At 33.0% G+C, this 18,300-nt stretch overlaps 1 protein-coding gene across 2 annotated transcripts in view; it reads left to right on the forward strand.

Annotated features, from left to right (window-relative positions):
- Positions 1 to 18,300, forward strand: part of LOC106460458 (mucin-4-like) — a 174,739-nt gene that overhangs the window by 40,632 nt on the left and 115,807 nt on the right. For both annotated transcript variants that reach the window (XM_022387178.1, XM_022387177.1), the window contains one exon: positions 13,705 to 13,789. In XM_022387178.1, the coding sequence (XP_022242886.1) occupies positions 13,705 to 13,789 (85 nt within the window). The remainder of the gene's footprint in view (positions 1 to 13,704; positions 13,790 to 18,300) is intronic.

Below are 18,300 nucleotides of genomic sequence, written 5' to 3' on the forward strand. Positions count from 1 at the left end.
TTTCTTTCTAGAGTGACTTCCAATTGTGACATGAAACTATATTCATTTATCCTAAGTAGCTCTAAGTTTGTAACAGTATACATCTATTTATAATTAAATTTTATTGTTTTATTGCCCTTTGAACTGTGTCTGACTACTATCCATGCCATTATAAGTTGTAAATCACTCAAGGAATGTGCAGCTCACGTTACGCTATCAAATTACATTACTCACGAGTTGCTCACGTGCATGCATTGTGAACCTTTTTAATTATATTATTATTATTACTTATTTTACCTAATCTAGTCTTTAATAACGTAAAAAAGGTCTTGTATAATAATAAATAAAGAATAAATATGAAAAACAAGAAATAAAGTACTTATTTAATCATTTTTATTGCTCTCGATTGTCGAGGACAATAAAGCCTAATTTCGTATGCTAATGCTAGTAATGCACTTAATAATTTTTATTTAATTAAATAATGCACCAAAGAATATAGATTAATAACATGCAAAATATAAACAAATTCACTTACCTCTCAAAGTTTTCTTGGCTTTCTAACTATGTGACAAGAGCTGTTAAAAATTCTTCAAAGCTAGTTGTTAACTTTCCCATGGGAATGATGTTTGTACTCTGAATGAAATTTATATTTAACTGTTGAACATAACATTATACAATACGTTGTTTAATAGATGAAAACCTTGACTTTCTATTGGTTATAGATAATATAAATATAATGAAACTTAAGAGAGAACTATCAATGAATTTTAAAAGAGAGGATGTGGTAGGAGGGGTCTGATTTTCTAATCGATAGCTCTGTAACCAAACAAAATTGAAGGCTATAAAAATTATGGTTTGTTTGAGCAATAACGATTTTATTAAGAGTATTTTATGTTTAATTTCATACTTTTTTGAGGGGTGGTAGATAGAATAGGTATGATGACATGCTAAGAAAAATTGTGTCATGTGGGTCACACTAGTGGAAATTCAGGATTTTTTTTCAAATGTTGCCTTGTGGAATTAAGAACTTAACACTTGTATACTATTGTAATATGGATCATTATCTAAGATTTTATGCTATTCTAATGGGTATCACATAAACAAAAAGTAGTTTAATAAAATTTTAAATGTAAAACACCAAAACCTTGTGTCATGTGCAGTAAAGGATACCTGGGGCAAAAGTGTTAAAAGCAGTTAATGTATGGCTTTGATGCATGTTTTATACATCCTGTACTTGTGACAAAACTGCTGTAATTCCATTTTCAGTGATGTTAATATCAATGATATATGAACAGTCCTTATAAGGATATGCTAACACTGGTAGTTTGGCCAAAGCATACTTCCATGATTAGTGTGCATGCTCACATTCCTGCATCCATACAAAGTGCATATCACCCTTAGTAAGTACAGACAGTAGGGTAGCTATCTTGGAGAAACTGGCTACAAAAGATTGATAATGTAATGTAAGACCTAGAAAGCTGCATATTTATCATTTGGACTCTTTGTAGGATCAGTGAACATTTGCCCATGCCAACTAATTGATAAAACAATTCCACTTCCATGCACATGAATGCACACTTTCTACTTTCCAGTTTCTGGCCTGAACCATGCAACCAAAAACTAATGCCTTTCACAGATGAAATATCTCTCCCCTTCCAGCCCTCTTAAATGTAAGCTCCATCAGCTTTCAAAGCAGCAAGTGCAATACTCAGGCCAAATGACATGATGCAGAATTCATGCAGTCTTTCATAAGAGCTTATCATATTCTTAGGTCTACTTCTACCATCCATTTTGACTTGCTAGTAGCCAGAAGTCAGAGTGTATTAAACTAATGGGCTGATCTCCAGTGCATTGAGACATAGCAGTATAAAAGCACTGATTCATTTTAGCAGTCATTACTGGAGACAACCATACTCTCTTCAAAGGTCATGTTGTCCCATTATTTAATAGTGTTTGTTCTCAGTGTTGGAAATAACCCTAGTGCTCCAAGGAAGCCTGTGTGGTGGTTCTTTTATGATACATACATCATCTATATCTATGTGATAATTAATGATTGTTATTTAACCCAATTGGACAACTAGTCTCTCTAAACAATTAGCAAACTCTTTGGGGAATATACTAAATTTATGCCAGTGTTGAGTTTAGATTGTTTTCACAGTTCTTACCAAAGACATCAAGTTCTCTGGATGCATTTCAGAGACTGTGACATTAGCTATACAGCTTGTTTGTCACATCTGCCAACAACCATTCCAACTGGAAGCTGACTAGCTGAATGTGCATAATTACAGAATAAAGCTGGTGCAATACAAACACTCAGACAGATATATGTTTTAACAGATGCAACCTGCTTTTTAGATAAAAACAACTATGTTTCAGGCATCAGATTGATCACCACAGCAGAAGGAAGTAATGTTTATTTCTTCATTGCACATAACTTGAACATTCAGCAGTATCACAACAACCTTCTCTACATCCACACATACAGTCCACTTTTATTAGGCCTTATCTAGTTGGCATGGGATGTTTATTTTTTACAGAACTGAAGTTCAGCTGTTGCATAACCAAAATGCATGCAATTCCTGCAGTAAATCTAATCCTAAGATAACATCTGAACCACTAAGCAAAATTGCAAAGAAAATTTTTAAATGTGCCTCTTACACAGTCAGGTTGATTGAGATCTTAGGAACCCTATTCCCCCTATAAACGTAAATTCATATCCAGAAATATTACTTCACAAAAGGCTTGGGTGGAGGGGGGACAAAGAAGGCTCACCTCATGTTGGCCCCCAATACAGCTGTGGGCCCTGTGCTGAAAGATAATTTACAAATATTAATTTGATCTGAATACAAGTGTCTCACAGAAACCACCATTTGTGGCCCTTTTTCTGATCTCGAGGAGGAAGCCACTCCTGTTGACCTTCCCCCAAAATGACACCCCTGGTGTATTCATACATTTTTACAAGCACATACCACATGGTCCCCAAATCCATGGATATCCAAATCAGCATCATAATACTGGGTGCAAGCTAACTGCTGTGTCTGTACAAGTTGGTGACTAGATCTACTAGATCCAATTCAGACTTCACTTGTTTAAACAAACTAGAGTAGCTGTAGCCATAGCATGTCTTTGGAACTTCTACATCTGTTGTGGCATTGTTCAGAATGGTGCTTAAATCTGATAATTCTGTCTTGCAGCAGAATGTAGACATTCCCACATAGTGACCAGGTAAGTCACAGTTGAAGCAGGATCTTTTACCTGGCATCTCTGGTAGCCCAACCATTGCTGTATGTAGCAATGAAAACTGTGTCTGAGAAGCCCTTTTGTGTCTTCTGAAATCATTATGTTTGTACTGTGATCCCTTGTGGTATCTGTTTCTGTGGAACTGGTAATATTGTTGGTTAATGCTTTCATCAAGCCTTTGTAGCCATTATGGATTCTGGAGAATGTCTAAAGGCAGAGTTTGCAGTAGTAGATGACACTACTAATGGCTTCATCTTCTGTATCATCAGATTATAGTACAACATGTCCATTTTGAATTGCATCACCACAGAAACTTCTTCTGTTAGAAATAGATGGATCACTCATTCTATTTTCCACAGTTAAATTGATGATCCAAATCTTCGACAACTATACTCCTAGTCAATGAGGTGCCCCTTGTCTAAATGATCTAAGGTTTTAATTCAGTAATCTTTTAAACTCAACATCAGATGTTGCACTGCCTGTCCCCGAGTCCATTTAGAATGATAATGGGAAGATACATAAGTAAAGACATACAATGTAAACATAAACATTATTTATACAGTTAAGTTAATATTTATATTAAAATGAAGGACTGATTAGAACCAGCAAGACCAAACCTGTGATGAAATATAACATATTTATAATACGAAACAAGCCTTAACAAAAATACAATGCTGCACAACTGAAACAAAGCACACATCAACAAAAGTATTTTTGAAAATATTAGGCCATTAAGATATTAATGTCACTTTTTTAGATGAAAAAATCTGAACAACTTATATATCAAAACAAAACATTTATTAAATGAAATAATCTCTATTCCTATCAATGATGCTTTTTGATCTCACAATCAGGTTGTTAATGCCCTGATTAAAGAAATCACATTGCTTTGCAGCAAAAAACATATCAATGTCCTCTTTAACACCTTCCACATTTGCATGTGTTTTCCCATTAAGATAGTGTTGCAGTGAAAGAAAAAGATGGTAATTTGATGGTGCCATATCTGGAGAATATAGTGAGTGGGGGAGAACTTCCCAACCCAACTCCATAATCTTGTGTTGAATCAAACGGGCCACATGTGGACGTGCATTGCCGTGGAGAAGAAGAACACCTTTCCGATTGACGAGTGAAGGGCATTTCTGATGAAGGGCTTAATTTAAATGTTCCAGTTGCTGACTATAGATCTCTGCATTGACAGTTTGCTGTGGATTGAGGAGTTCGAAATCAATTACTCCTTTGATGTCCCACCAAATCCAAAGCATCACTTTCTGTGGATGGAGTCCAGATTTTAGGGTCAGAAGTGGTTTTTGTCTAGGACTGAGTCATTGTTTTTGGCCTTTAATATTCGCATAGAGAATCCATTTTTCACCACTGGTGACATTTCTGTCCAAAAATGGTTCACGAGCATTACGCGCCAGAAGAGACAAAGCAATGTTCACACATTGGAAATGATGATCATCATAGAGTTTGTGAGGCACCCAAACACCTTCGTTATGGAGTTTTCCCATATTTCTTAGGTGTTTATGTATTGTTTCATGAGAAACATGTAATTTCAGGGCTATTTAATGAGTGTGTTGCCGTGGGTTAGACTCAACAATCATTTTCAGAGCATCAATATCAATTCCAACATGTCGGCCCCTCCCATCACAGTTTTTAAGGCTAAAGTCACCTGAACGAAATTTGCTGAACCATTGTTGACATTTATGAATGTTCAAAACATTTCCATAAATTTCTTTGATATTCTTTGTGGCTACGAAGGCATTGTTTCCCTTCTTGTATTCAAACAGCATTACATGCCGAATGTGTGTCTCGTTGTGTGCCATCACTATAAGGGATTAGAGTATACTAAACTTTACACGTTATATAGGCTACATTAACGTGACGTTTAAGGGGTTCATTTAACTATTATACGTGATATATATTTTTGGGGGGGGGGGATAATGAAATTGTTCCAAAATGCAACCTTAATTTCTTAATGGCTTAATATTAATGAATTTTATAACCACAAGATTCCAGATTTCCACATTCCCAAATGTCCTATCACCTCAATATTACCCTTCAATAGATCTCATGACATCAAACTAAAAAGGAAAGTCAAGAACATTCTGGAATCAATTTATCCCCAAGTAAGCCTAAGAGTGATCTTCAAACCAAACAAAAATGAATATGTAACTTTTTTAAATGCAAAATACCTCCTTGAAAAAAAAATTACTGGTGATGTATCAATACATGTGTCCAGGCTGTAGGCGTGGCTACATTAGGGTAACGACCCAAAGCCTAGACACCATAGTTACATAGCATGTGCAAAACAGCCCCTTCCAACAACTCTGGGATTTACAAGTATCGAAGCAAAGACTGTAGCGAGAAACCTGACATTGAACACTTCAAAATAATAGACTCAGCAACAGATGAATGGACATTTTTGAGGTGACTGCATAAATAGGACCAAATAGTGGTGGGGATACACCATCTGTCTGTTTTAACCTCCATTCACAATGTCCCACATAAAGTGCCAGATTTACTTTGAGGCAACTGCCTCAGGGCCTCTACAGTTTAGGGATCTCCACAAAGTTTTTAATATTATGAAATGTAAACAATTAGGCTAAACTGATTTTTATTTCTATAGTTTTAACTGTCCTGTTATTTGTGTATTCCACCTGCCTGAAATAGAATATAAATTATTACAAATTATTAAATATGGAAAATAAGTCTAATTATTGTAAATATAATAGTGCATACATGTGTCTTGAAAGATTTGATGTGATTAGCAAGCAACTACAAGACTCCAAGGTAGATCTCAATACAGCTATCATACTGCTGAAATCATTAGTGGAATTTGTGCAAGCATTGTGAGGTCATTTTGTTGGTTTTGAAAATCAGAGATTGAGAAAAGTGGCACATCAGAATACAGTGTACAGCACAAACGTGTTTGTCATAGCAATGTTAGATTAGATCTGTTAGATTATGGCAAAAATAAAGAAATACAACAGAGTCCAAGAGACCACTTCAGAACTTTCAGTTTCATACCCATCATTGATAGTCTTGTGCAAAAACTTGGAAAGATAATTAAGGCTTATTCTCATATGGCTGAAAAGTTTGGTTTCTTGGATGACCTAGTTTCTCTAACTGATGATAAAATACAGGAAATGTCAGATAGATTACTAAAACTTTATTCTGCTGATCTGGAAGAATGTCTCAGTAATGAACTTGTTCACTTTAGAAAGGTTGTGGAATTATTTTTAGAGGAAAGGAATGATCATGGTGATATAAGTAATGCTCATTCCATGTATCTTCTTATTCATAAGAAAAATCTCAAATCATCCTTTCTAAATGTTGAAATTCTTCTTCAGATTTATCTGCCACTCATGATATCCAACTGTTCAAGTGAAAGGTCTTTTTCAAAGCTGAAGTATATCAAAAATTATATGTGCACAACAATGATTTAAAAATGACTGAATTCTCTTTCTTTAATGTGTATTGAAAGTGATATACTTTGTGGCCTTAATTTTTTAGATATAATGAATGAATTTACAAGTTCAAAAGCATGAACATTTTACATTTAAGTCTGTTTATTTTATTTTTCCTGTTGTAAACATGTATAATAAAATATGCATATATGACTTTTTTTTTCCAAAATATTACGAGTTTGAACAGGTTTAAGGGCCTCCATAGTTGGAGATGCCTTAGAATCTCCATAGGTCTAAATCTGGCCCTGCTCACATGTAAAGAATAAAAAAGTAAAATAAGGAAAAAAATAAAGGTAAAATATGATGAGAGAGCAAGATATGGGTGCTCAAGTCCAAAATATCCAACATCTATATTCACCATTCACTGCCTGCAGATAGCTGTAGGAAGGTGACTGCTTTTAGAAGTAAAGAAATGAAAAATAAATGACAGAGAAATATGGTCCTAACATTGGTGGTGGTAGGCAAGAAAACCTTCCCTCCTTAAATTAGCATTCCAGCCCCTATTATAGGTAGTAAAAGCTCAAATTTAGAAGGTAATATTAGTAGCACAACAGAAAAATCATATTGGAATAAAATCCCTACCTAGTTACCTGAACTAGTATAAAACCAATTCTTTACCTGTAAAGTTTACTGTAACTACTAATTTTCAGATTCTCCCCTACATTTTGTAAGAGTTTGTGTATTGATGCATGTTAATGATGTATGAAAATGGTGCCAAGATTTTTCTTGTTTAAACATCCTTATTTAAATAAAATTTTTAAAATTTAATAAATTTAGCAAAGATTTTGAGCATAGTATATTTAATCCTTACTTTTTGATATTTATGTAATATATTTTTATATTTGTTACAGAAAATGTTACTAAATTTATCTAATATTTGTTTATCATATCTGTTAAATATTAATTTTGGCATCAAATTTTGAGATTAGCAGTAAAATGTTGTAATTTATTACACCATTCTACAGAATCTGAGTAGTTGTGAATTTATAATGATTATAAGAAAAGAGAATGGAACATTACTTTAGGAGAGGGTAAACCATATATTGGAAAATAAATTTCTTTCTTTTAGCAAAATTATTTAGATTCATGTTATTATTAACTATTTTAGTTCCCAGATCTGAATAATAGTGTACTTCTAATGCAGAAATTGAAGTTGTAACAATTTCTAATTCTACTGGGTAAATTGTGTTAATGAAATTATTTATTTTAAGGTTATTTATACTTATTAAATCATCAATATATGTAAAAGTTATAATGCTTTCAATAAAGGTATTTTCATAAAAGAAAAGATATAAATTAGCTATACAAGTAGAATAGTTAGCTGTCATTGGAACTTCTATTACTTGTTTAAATACCTGATTATTGGAAAAATATAATTATTATAAACACAGAAGCTTAGTATATCCTTTATATTTTTGGAGGTAAAATTTCTTTTACAGTACTGCTCTATTAATGAATTTATAACTTAGATTAAGTCTTTTCAATGGAATTAAGTGTATATAAAGCAGTGAAATCAAATGTTTGAACATTTTTAATTTTCCAGAATTACTTAAGTATTCTAAAAGAGGTTGATTATTTTTATCATTCAAAAAGTAGGGATTAAGAATAATATTGCTGCTCTTTATATTTTTAATTCTATCATATAAGATATTGAGTAATTTATTTAATAAAATGACTGGTTGTTTAATAATTGTTTTTACTAAGCTGGAGATTTATGCAATTTAGGTATAACACACAGGAAAGGTAAATCCAAAAAAGGATTTGATTTGGAATAAAGTTTTTAAACTTTGATGAAATTATTAATTACTGTATAAGTGTTTGCATACTATTGATTTCATTAATGATAAATTGTGCATAAAACTTTTTACAAATAAACCCAAAATTACAATTAGCTTTATCTATTAGAACAATGACATATTTTTCTTGCAATTATCAAATCCTATTTTAAAGTTGAAAAAATGTTATATCTATTGGAATTTTTTTTATTTGTTTGAGAAAGTTTAAATTTTACTTTATTAGGGACATAAAACTTCTTCTAAAAACCATCTTTGTGGACAAGATGTAGTATAATTAATTTAAAGATGTACATCTTGATACTGATTTGATTTCATTTGGTTTTAGAATATCTTGCTTATCACATTTTCTGGCAATTCTGTATTTAAGCACTCTTAAGAATTTCACACAGTAGTTCATCTTTTACAGTTGTTAAGCTACCGGTAATGATATATTTATGAAAAGTATCAATAAGTTTACTATTTTTACATTCACATAGTAAAGAATTTACATGATCAAAATCTAAATTATTTAAGAAACTTATAATTATATAAGATTATTCTAATCAGAATTTCATATTTATACCTAATTATAGGTGTCAAGTTTTTATAAAGAAAAATGTCTTGTTTTGTAAATTGAAAAATCTATATAAATGTAATTGTACTGTCTATTGTATGTCCATGTAACTGCCTTGCATCCTTGTGGATGGATCTTCACCAAAATTGTTATGGATGCTCATTAGATCCATGCGAGGGTATACACAAATTTTCAGTTTTGCAGTTTTTATGGGCATTTTTTGCATTTTTTACTACTACTTTGCCCCCTGTTGATGGATCTTCACCAAATTTGCCATGAAGTTTTGTTGAGTTCATGCATAAATACATGCAAATTTGCAGTTTCACATTTTGTGTTTTGCTATTTTTATGGGCATTTATGCATTTTCTTACAATTAATTATAAGGGAAACAACTTTTCATGTCCTAAGATAACCTTTCATTAATCATGAATATACATAACTTTTATTCAGGAGAAAGGTACTCCAGCTGGTAATACTAACAATTTGTAAATCATTTTATATTATATGTGTAAAATTAATTACCATATACAAAATTTTTACTTCAGGATTATCTTTCTTAAAACTTGATGCATTCTTAACTTTTAATCTATATTTCACTATATCTTTTGTATCATCCTGTTGAAAATTAAATTCGTTAATTATTTTAATTATTGCCCAGATTTTTAAGAATATTTAAGTTTGTTTATTTTTATAAAAATAACATACATATATTCCTGGAATAAAATATATTATTTGAATTACTGCAAAATTCTCTTTACCTCTTATTTTCTTATATTTATTAGAAAAACGTTCTAAAAAGAGAAAATATAATGCATTTATCATTACTTGAATAATATTATTGAAATCTTGATTTAATCCATTAGGATATAACATTTGTAATTTCAATATATAAAAATTTTCATGTTGCAGTCTGTTTTATTTTCTACATAGAAAAATGTCTAAAATAGCTATTATAACATAAGTAAAAGAGTAAACTGTAAAATGTTTTAATTCTATTGAATTTATTGCATTGTTTCTGCTTTGAGATCTATGCAAATTTTTGCTTATATGTAATGGATTTAATGTTAGACCGGTATATTGCATTTTGCATTCACTACAAGTTAAAAGATAAACTACATTCTTTAGTTTACAAAATAAATTTGTGTGTATGTAATAAGATGAAAGGAGTTAAGAGTGGGACATGTGAAGCAATTTTTGCTATTACATCTTATTACATTTACAGCAATGTAGTAGCTATAATTAGTTAGTTAGGCCAAATTACAGTTTACATAAATTGTTCTTATTGTATTTTTTATTTAGGTATGATTTAGTTGTAAGAGGCAATAATGTATACCTGCAAAAAAAAAAAGACTCAATAGATTGAACAATGTAGTGCAACAAATCACATTCATTAAAATATATATGGTATAAACATAAAAAGTTAAGTTAATATTAACATCAAAAAGAACTGTGTTAGAATCAACAAGAACAAACCAATGATGAAATAGAACATATTTATAATACAAAAGAAGTCTTAACTTGTAGTTGTGATTAGTATTAACTCTATCTAGATTGGTTTTGCTGGGAGTAGGGATCATAGTGCATATCATCACGTTTGTAGATTTACATTCAAAACTTATTGAATGACTATTTCACGAATGTATGTCAGTAAGTTTGGCATCAGAGTGTAGATTAGGATCCAAATTTCAGTATTATACATTAGTTAATTCCTTAATTTAAAAGTAAATATTTTAAATAATTCCTAAATATTGATTTTTGTAAGTTACATGGTATGTTGAATGCAGTTTTGGTTCAAATTAGATGTTTGTGAAGTCCAAATACAAAATCTATAGTTACTTACAAATTAGAAACTCAAATTACTAATATTGACAAGCTAGAATATAAACTAAGAACCTCTTTTCTGAGATACTATTATATTTAGTGAATCAACCAAGGTAGTCTTGCCCACCTCTTCTATTTTTGAAAATACTTGCTTACATACACCTACTTCTCTCTATAATGTGTGCATAACCAATTGAAAGTTCAGAATGTCCCCCACATGCTTTTCTCAGCCTTTGCATAGTGTTTATATGGGAAAACCTTTCTTTTTCATAGTAGGATTGAAGCGAAGAGGTAAGAGATAGTGGAGCTCAAAATGTCATATTTATTTAGTTACTAAGCCTGATGAATTATAGTGAAATTTTGTGGTATTGTAATAATAATTTATGATTTTTTGTTATTTCAAAATGCATATGTAAAACCTCAAAAAGTCAATTTTGTTTTACATCATTCACGTGCAAAATTTCACAAGGCTCAGCAAATTATGACAAGTGAATACAAACTTCATAAGTTGAAGAGATCATTGTTTTCAATATTTCTTTATTTACTGTTCTAAGTTTTGAGAAAAATAACTGAAATTTAAGAACACAGTTACATAGTTGTAAAATTCTTAGATCCAGTTTTTAAACTGCTAACAAGTAACAAGTTCACATTTCTTGATCATTTTTCGTTTGCTGTTGAAATTAAAAATGTGTTGCATATACAGCTTTTGGACAAATGTTTTATTTTATGGTACATTTTAATATGACATTGTCATTCACAAACATCCTACCTCACGAAACAATAGATTTGTCTCTCGAAACAGTTTCAGGAAGATCAAATTGAAATTGACTTTAATGAAAGAACATCTTAAAACTTTAACCTCTTAAATTGTAAAAACTAATAATTTTGTTTTTAAAGCAACCTATGTGACCACATTAACTATGTTGCTATCAGCTCTCCTCTAGGCCTTACCTTTGGCATTGATTTTCTTTGTAATGAATGAACAAACTGATTAAAATATCACCTTTTAGAGGTCCAAAGAATGTGTTGAATGTTTCTTTGAATTCTTAAACTCACAACATCCAAGCTTAAATATTACTATTAAAATTGAGGAGTTACATTTTCTTTCCTTTTTAAGACATACTTTTTTATCCAGATCTTCTTTATACCATAAGAAAACTAAAAGGATTCCTTACTCATTTTGACAGCATTCTGCCCTAAAACCAGAAACTTAATCCAATTAATGCAGTTTTTGATATGGTTCTAACTAGGATTGTACAATCAAATATTTGTATGACTTGGTAAAACATTAGAAGGATCTTTGATAGTATCCCTATTTTGGTTTCTTTGCTTTATTAGAAAAGGATTTCAGCAAATGGTTATCATCTTTCAAAATAAAAGTTCAAGAATTACACAATGTGGGTAATTCATTAAAAGTATGTAAATGTTGATGCAAAAAATATTGAATTAAAATATCCAGTATACTTAAACTTATGTATAAGGATTTCTTAAATACAGGGATGCATTTATCTATCTAAGCATTTCAGGGCTCACATACAAAACGTTTGTAGTTCAAATTCCTGTAATTCCTTATTGTCACAAGTTCCACAAGTGTGATATAACAATTAGCATTATTTTTTCACTACTTAATCACCCTGTGTTTGGCATTAAAACAATATTTAGTTTTCATAGTTGCCTTTTGATGATTTAGGACTACAAATTAATAATTGTGAATGGATTAGTGATTCAAATCTGTTTGCCTTGATATACTTTATTACAAAAGTACAGACACATCCATGACATCTTTTAATTACAACTGAATATGTGTGTATATTTCCTGTTCTTGTGTTTAAAGTTGTATCATTATACTTCAATCAGAAATCTTGAATCTAATATTAATGAAGTAAATCCAACCTACCATTTATATATTTTACACATCAGCTTTGGTAATTAACACTTAATATAGATTTAGTTTATTTGACTGTATTAGCTACTTGATGTGGAAATATAGAGGAATTAACAAATGAATGTTACATTTATTAAAAACAACAACAAGACAGAGACAAATGTAGTTTTAAAGTGAGAACCATTTGCTTTTTCATGGCTTTTTAATTTGTAATAGACGTATATAAATTTTTTGATTCACATTTTTTGCATCGTACGTCTTTTAGGCTTAGGATGTATAGCCTTTGTGCAGGATCAGGAAGATGGTATCACATTACCAATTGTAAAAGGGACCAAATATTATTTACATGTAGTTATGTCTAATTATATTCTATAATTATTACTTGTTATTTTAAAGGGGTGGCTTCAAGGCTGTAAAGAAAGTGTTGCGTCAGCGAGGTCACGTGACTAGTGTCACGCCCCCTGCTTTCTGGAAATATCTTGTACCTTCGTGAATTGTCGGGAGATTACTAGATATGGGGTAGTCTGGTATATATAAGAGGGTGACAACGTGACGGGAGAACAATGTGTGTGTAGGTAATGAGTAATTGAACTGCAGTCAGAGAGAGACATATTGTTGAAGTTAACGTCGTTATTATAGTTTGTTATAGCGCGACTGTTGAAAATACGTGTATCGTAAAGTTGTATTCGGAAAGAATAAACCAGTTTTATTTAAGAGAGGACTTGTGTCGCTAAAGTTTCGTCAGAACGAATTTACGGAAAATCAATTAACAAACGGAGACGTAACAAAAGTAATATTTGTTTGAGGAATTATGAGAAATGTCTTAAGATACTTTGTTGTAGTTTCCTGTGTTCTCTTTAGGTCATTGACTGTTACATAAGTAAGTGACAAATCCTGTATAACTGGAGGGGAGGATTGGTAGAAGTTATTAATTTTGGTGCTGTTTACTGTATTTGTCTTTAGGAGCTACAAGGGACATAGGGACAGCTCTAACCAGACTGTGTTTACGACATAGAAGTGTGGAAGCAAGGCTTAAAACCTTCACAAGGTGAGTTTCTTAACTTTTTTAATGATTTGTTGTCTGTCAAGTTGTAAGGTATGATATAAAAAGTCATTGAAGTATTTGATATGAAGTTAGTTTTTCTTTTCACAGTGTTGTACTGTGTACTAAAGATTAAGTTGTACTATAGTTGAAATCGTAGTTAGATATAACCAGTATATTTTACTAGTAAAATAAAATACAGATAACATAATGTATTTACATATTATCAACATAACCTGCTATTGATGAGAACTACAGAATAAACAGATATATCATTAAATAAACTTACTATTTGAATACTTAAAAACAGGCTAGATAAAAAAGATTAAAATATTGCTTGCATTAATGAACATTTAAGAGACAAGACAACTGAAATAAAATGTTGTAAGGCCTACAAACAGATCTGTTATGACAAATAAAACCATCTTATGCTTACAACAAAGTACATGAAATAAGTCAAATAAGTTCTGATGCGATACCTTACCTCTACTCACATAAAAGCTTTTCTCGTTCAGTGCTGCCCTCTCCTCTATATGCACAAATTTTTTGCGTACCACTAGTCTTGATAATCCCACCAACCTCACATGTTTAACATGATACAGCTGCACTGTAGCATGCAAATAAGCATGTGACAACTCTTCACCAATATGAGTGCGACACACACTCCTGCCACAGCTGGCTCTGCCTATAGTGTACAACCCAATCTTCACTTTTTGGTTTGGCACTGTCGTGTGAAGACATTTTCAAAGTTTTTTGCTTTTTCCATTTCTTAACTCTTTATCTCCTGAGCAAATACAGGCTATGGACAGAGCAAAAATGGCCACAAGAAAGTGTATTAGAGGATGTTTCTTTTGCAAAGCAGTCTAGGCATACTTGATTATAGAAATATATATAGTATTATACATCATAGTAAAGATAAATGGATGTAGATTCATATTCTACTAAAACTATGAAGGTTTTGAGAAAGATAAATTAATTTTAAACTGAAAGAATGACAGAAAGATAGACAAGATGAAGAAATATTCAAACAAGCATAACTTACCAAGTCTTAACACTTCCCCCATGATCAATATCCATTGCAAAAGCTCCAAAATGATGGGCAAATGAAGATTGTTGGCATGTACATCCATAATTGTCCTTAAAATCATCAGTAAAGTGCATTTTATTGAAGAATAGTGCATCAGTATGCATTACGTCAAAGAGAAGTAATAAATGAAGCAAATCAGGAACAACATTTTACAAGTATATACAGTCTATTTACAGCAGTCATCATTTCAAGGCTAATGCTACTCTGTTTTGCTTGTGATAAAGCAAGCACTTCTTTGGACACAGATGTGGTCTGTCTGTGCATCCTGTGTAAACATAACTGGAGCAATGGTGTTTACCAGGACCAATGCACTGCACACTGTCTTGATCCTTTCCTTCACAGTACACAAAATGTCTATCTCCAACCACCCTCTCCACTTCATTCCCTTTCTTCCCATGTTCTGAATTCTTTGGTGGACAGTTTATGATGTCTTCAGGTGTCACCTCTGTAGTTTTGTTCTTGAGGCCATCAATGAGGTTTTGTTTGAAAATTTGCAGGCTCACTTTCTTTTTTCCTTTTTGGCTGGCATAAACTGTACAAGATGTTGGCATTTACTTGGGTCTCTTCAATAACCCAGTGGTATACTTTCTTCTAACACTTCCAGGTTTTGTGGTTCTGCATACTATAATATGGTGTATGCGATTGCAGTTATTCATCGACATGTAGTCATCCACAACTTTTGGCTTTACTTTGGTGCTTGTTCCTGCTCCTTTTTGAATGGTTTGTACCTCAACTTTGGTTGATACCAACACACTTGGCTTTTTGTCCTTCAACTGACACACAGAGTTTTGTTTGCTGAGTTCAAAAATCACCTCACCTCCTGATGGTCAAGTTTCAGACTTTTCACTTTTGCAGGAAAGCTGATGTGGTTGATGTAGAGTGTGCCAGTGTAATTGAAGCTGTGTGTGTGTAGTTATCTGCAAGAGCAGCTGAAGTGTAGTACATGTCAGCAAATACATAATGACTTGGCTGTACGGGCTTCAGAAGAGTGTCAAAAACTTTGACAATAGGACCAGAGGTAGTGTCAAGGTCAGAGTTGTATGCCGTGTCCTTTCCAAAATAAACTTTCAAATTGACAACATACCCCATCACAGAATCACAAAGCTCGAATGACTTAACGTGATATTTTGGGGCTTACTTGCTTGAACTTGCCTTTCCACCTGATAATCATCTCAATAATACACACATTTTTATATGGGTAGAAGGCAGTCTGGAACTTTTCCAACAGCTTCTCAGCAAATGGCTCAATCTTTGCTTTGTTTTCGGCATCTGGTTTGCAGACATGAAGCATGCTGCAGTAGATGATCTCAAACCTGTCCCTAGCAAATATCTTATAATACCAGGGTGTGTAGAGACATCCGGTAGTAGACCAGTAGTCCCTAATCTTGAATCAAGGGTCCAAACCCACAACAATCAAAACTGCTATAAGTTTCAACCATTCTTAATAAGTAACTGGTGTCCACGAGGCAAATGATGATTGTTTTGTTGGAGGATTGTTTTTCTCCAAACCTTTGCTGCATATGCATTGATTCCAGAAATCAAAGTGGCCACAAATTCTTCATCAAGTAAAGCTTTGAAGAAATTCAGTTGTGAATGGCTTTCATCCAAATCCAGCTTCAGGTTTTGTTGTAGCTTACGGAATGAAACGTTCACATCAGTCTCTCTCCTTTTTCAACTACTCTCTATGCTGCTTCATCACATCTTCTCACAATCTCCTTTTTCTACAACAGTCCTCTTTCTCTTGTTAGGTCTAGATCCAGACTCTGATTTTCTTTTTCCTCATGGTAGCATCACTGGTCATTCCTTTCCTTTCACCCGTAGTCACACCTGAAGGGCCTGCCACAGGACTCTCCTCTCTCTCATACTCGCTAGATCTGTCCAAGTCAGATTTCTCACTTTCAAAATCATCATAATCAAGATTACTAGGAATAAAGTCATTTTCCTGGCTCAGAAATTCTTTAAATAAGTTCCTAGCTTCCTCAGAAGTAAAGTAATGAGGCTCACCAGAAGTAGTGGGCATGGTCATTTTGTTTGTTTCAAAATAGGGGTTCAAAACACTCGTGTAAATTACTGAAAACAAGTCTTTCTTCTATCAAATTGGTGCTCAGATTGAAGAAATTTCGTTAACGGAAGTAGTTTTAGTTTTACATTGAATATATAAGACATTCAAAATGTGGATTGATTGCGAAACAAAATAAGACCTACAAGCTTATATACCAGCTGCTCTGCCGGTATATCAGCTGCTTGGAGACAAAGAGTTATACAATTTAGTTGTTTCTGCTTTAGTTTTTTCTACAGTGAAACTTGAGTTAGTGTTAGTTGTTAATTTTGTTATTCCTCACAGTTGAATTATGAATTCTGAATTTCAAATCATTGCTACTAACCACTGTAGTAAACAGTACTACAGGACCTCTACCTGCAGTTTCTCAGGCTTCAGGCTCAACACTTTTGGCTGAGGAAGTCTAGGTTTTATTACATCTTGAATTGGAGTCCATTATGCAGCCTATAATGTATCCTGATCCCAGACCAGGTATTCCTTTTCCTGGTGAACATGAACAATATGATGACAATTTGAATAGCCTCTATCCACTTCCTTTGCCATGCAATCCCATCTTCCATCTGGATATGGTGTTACGGTATGTTACTTTTTGTTTTTTTTCCTCCTGTGTCATATGACTCTTCTCCATCCCTATTGCATTCCATTCTTTCCTCTGACTACCTGGTTTTCCTTCCCTTTCCAGGTATTGGGATCCATGCTGACCAGTTTGTTGCACAGTTACATTCTGGGGTCAGCATGCCTCATTCCCATTCTATGTCTGATAATTACACTTTGGCTTACCATCATTGGAATCTTCTATTTCACAACTCTCAAGCCTTAGAGTCCTTGATCCAGGTGTGGGGTTCTGACCATGATACCTCTGTGAGATTTACCCAAACCCAATTTTCCCACCTCTATTTGTCCCTCTCCACCCTCCTGAGATACCTTTCATCCATCTATCTCCTGTCCAAGGCTATCCACCACTTCTTGGCTGGGTTTTCAGAAGGATACTCACTCCCTTATATATTCCACATTAGCATGCTTGTCTTCTTTGGCCCTTTCCTTTCAAACATGGCTCCTCTGTTGTTGGGATCTCCTTGGTAGAAAAGCACTGTTAACTAACGTGGACTTAATCACATCTTGTCTCTGTGATTTCGGTATGGCTCTGTTTTTCTATAGAACAGTTTTTAGGAATCTTCCTGACTCATTGGAGTCCAGGGTGGAGACTGCTTTTCAACACTCCTCCCTTATGTCCTTGGTCTCTAGCAAATTGCAGCCTTTGCTTGCTTCTGTTCCCATTTTCTACCCTCCTCCTTCTGCATCTTTGCCTGTTCTTTTTATTCCAGCTCTTGGTGGCTAGCTGCTAGATTACTCATCGGCGGCCAACCCCCC

The sequence above is a fragment of the Limulus polyphemus genome, unplaced genomic scaffold (genome assembly GCF_000517525.1).
Source record: "Limulus polyphemus unplaced genomic scaffold, Limulus_polyphemus-2.1.2 Scaffold774, whole genome shotgun sequence".
NCBI classification, from domain to species: Eukaryota; Metazoa; Arthropoda; class Merostomata; order Xiphosura; family Limulidae; genus Limulus; species Limulus polyphemus.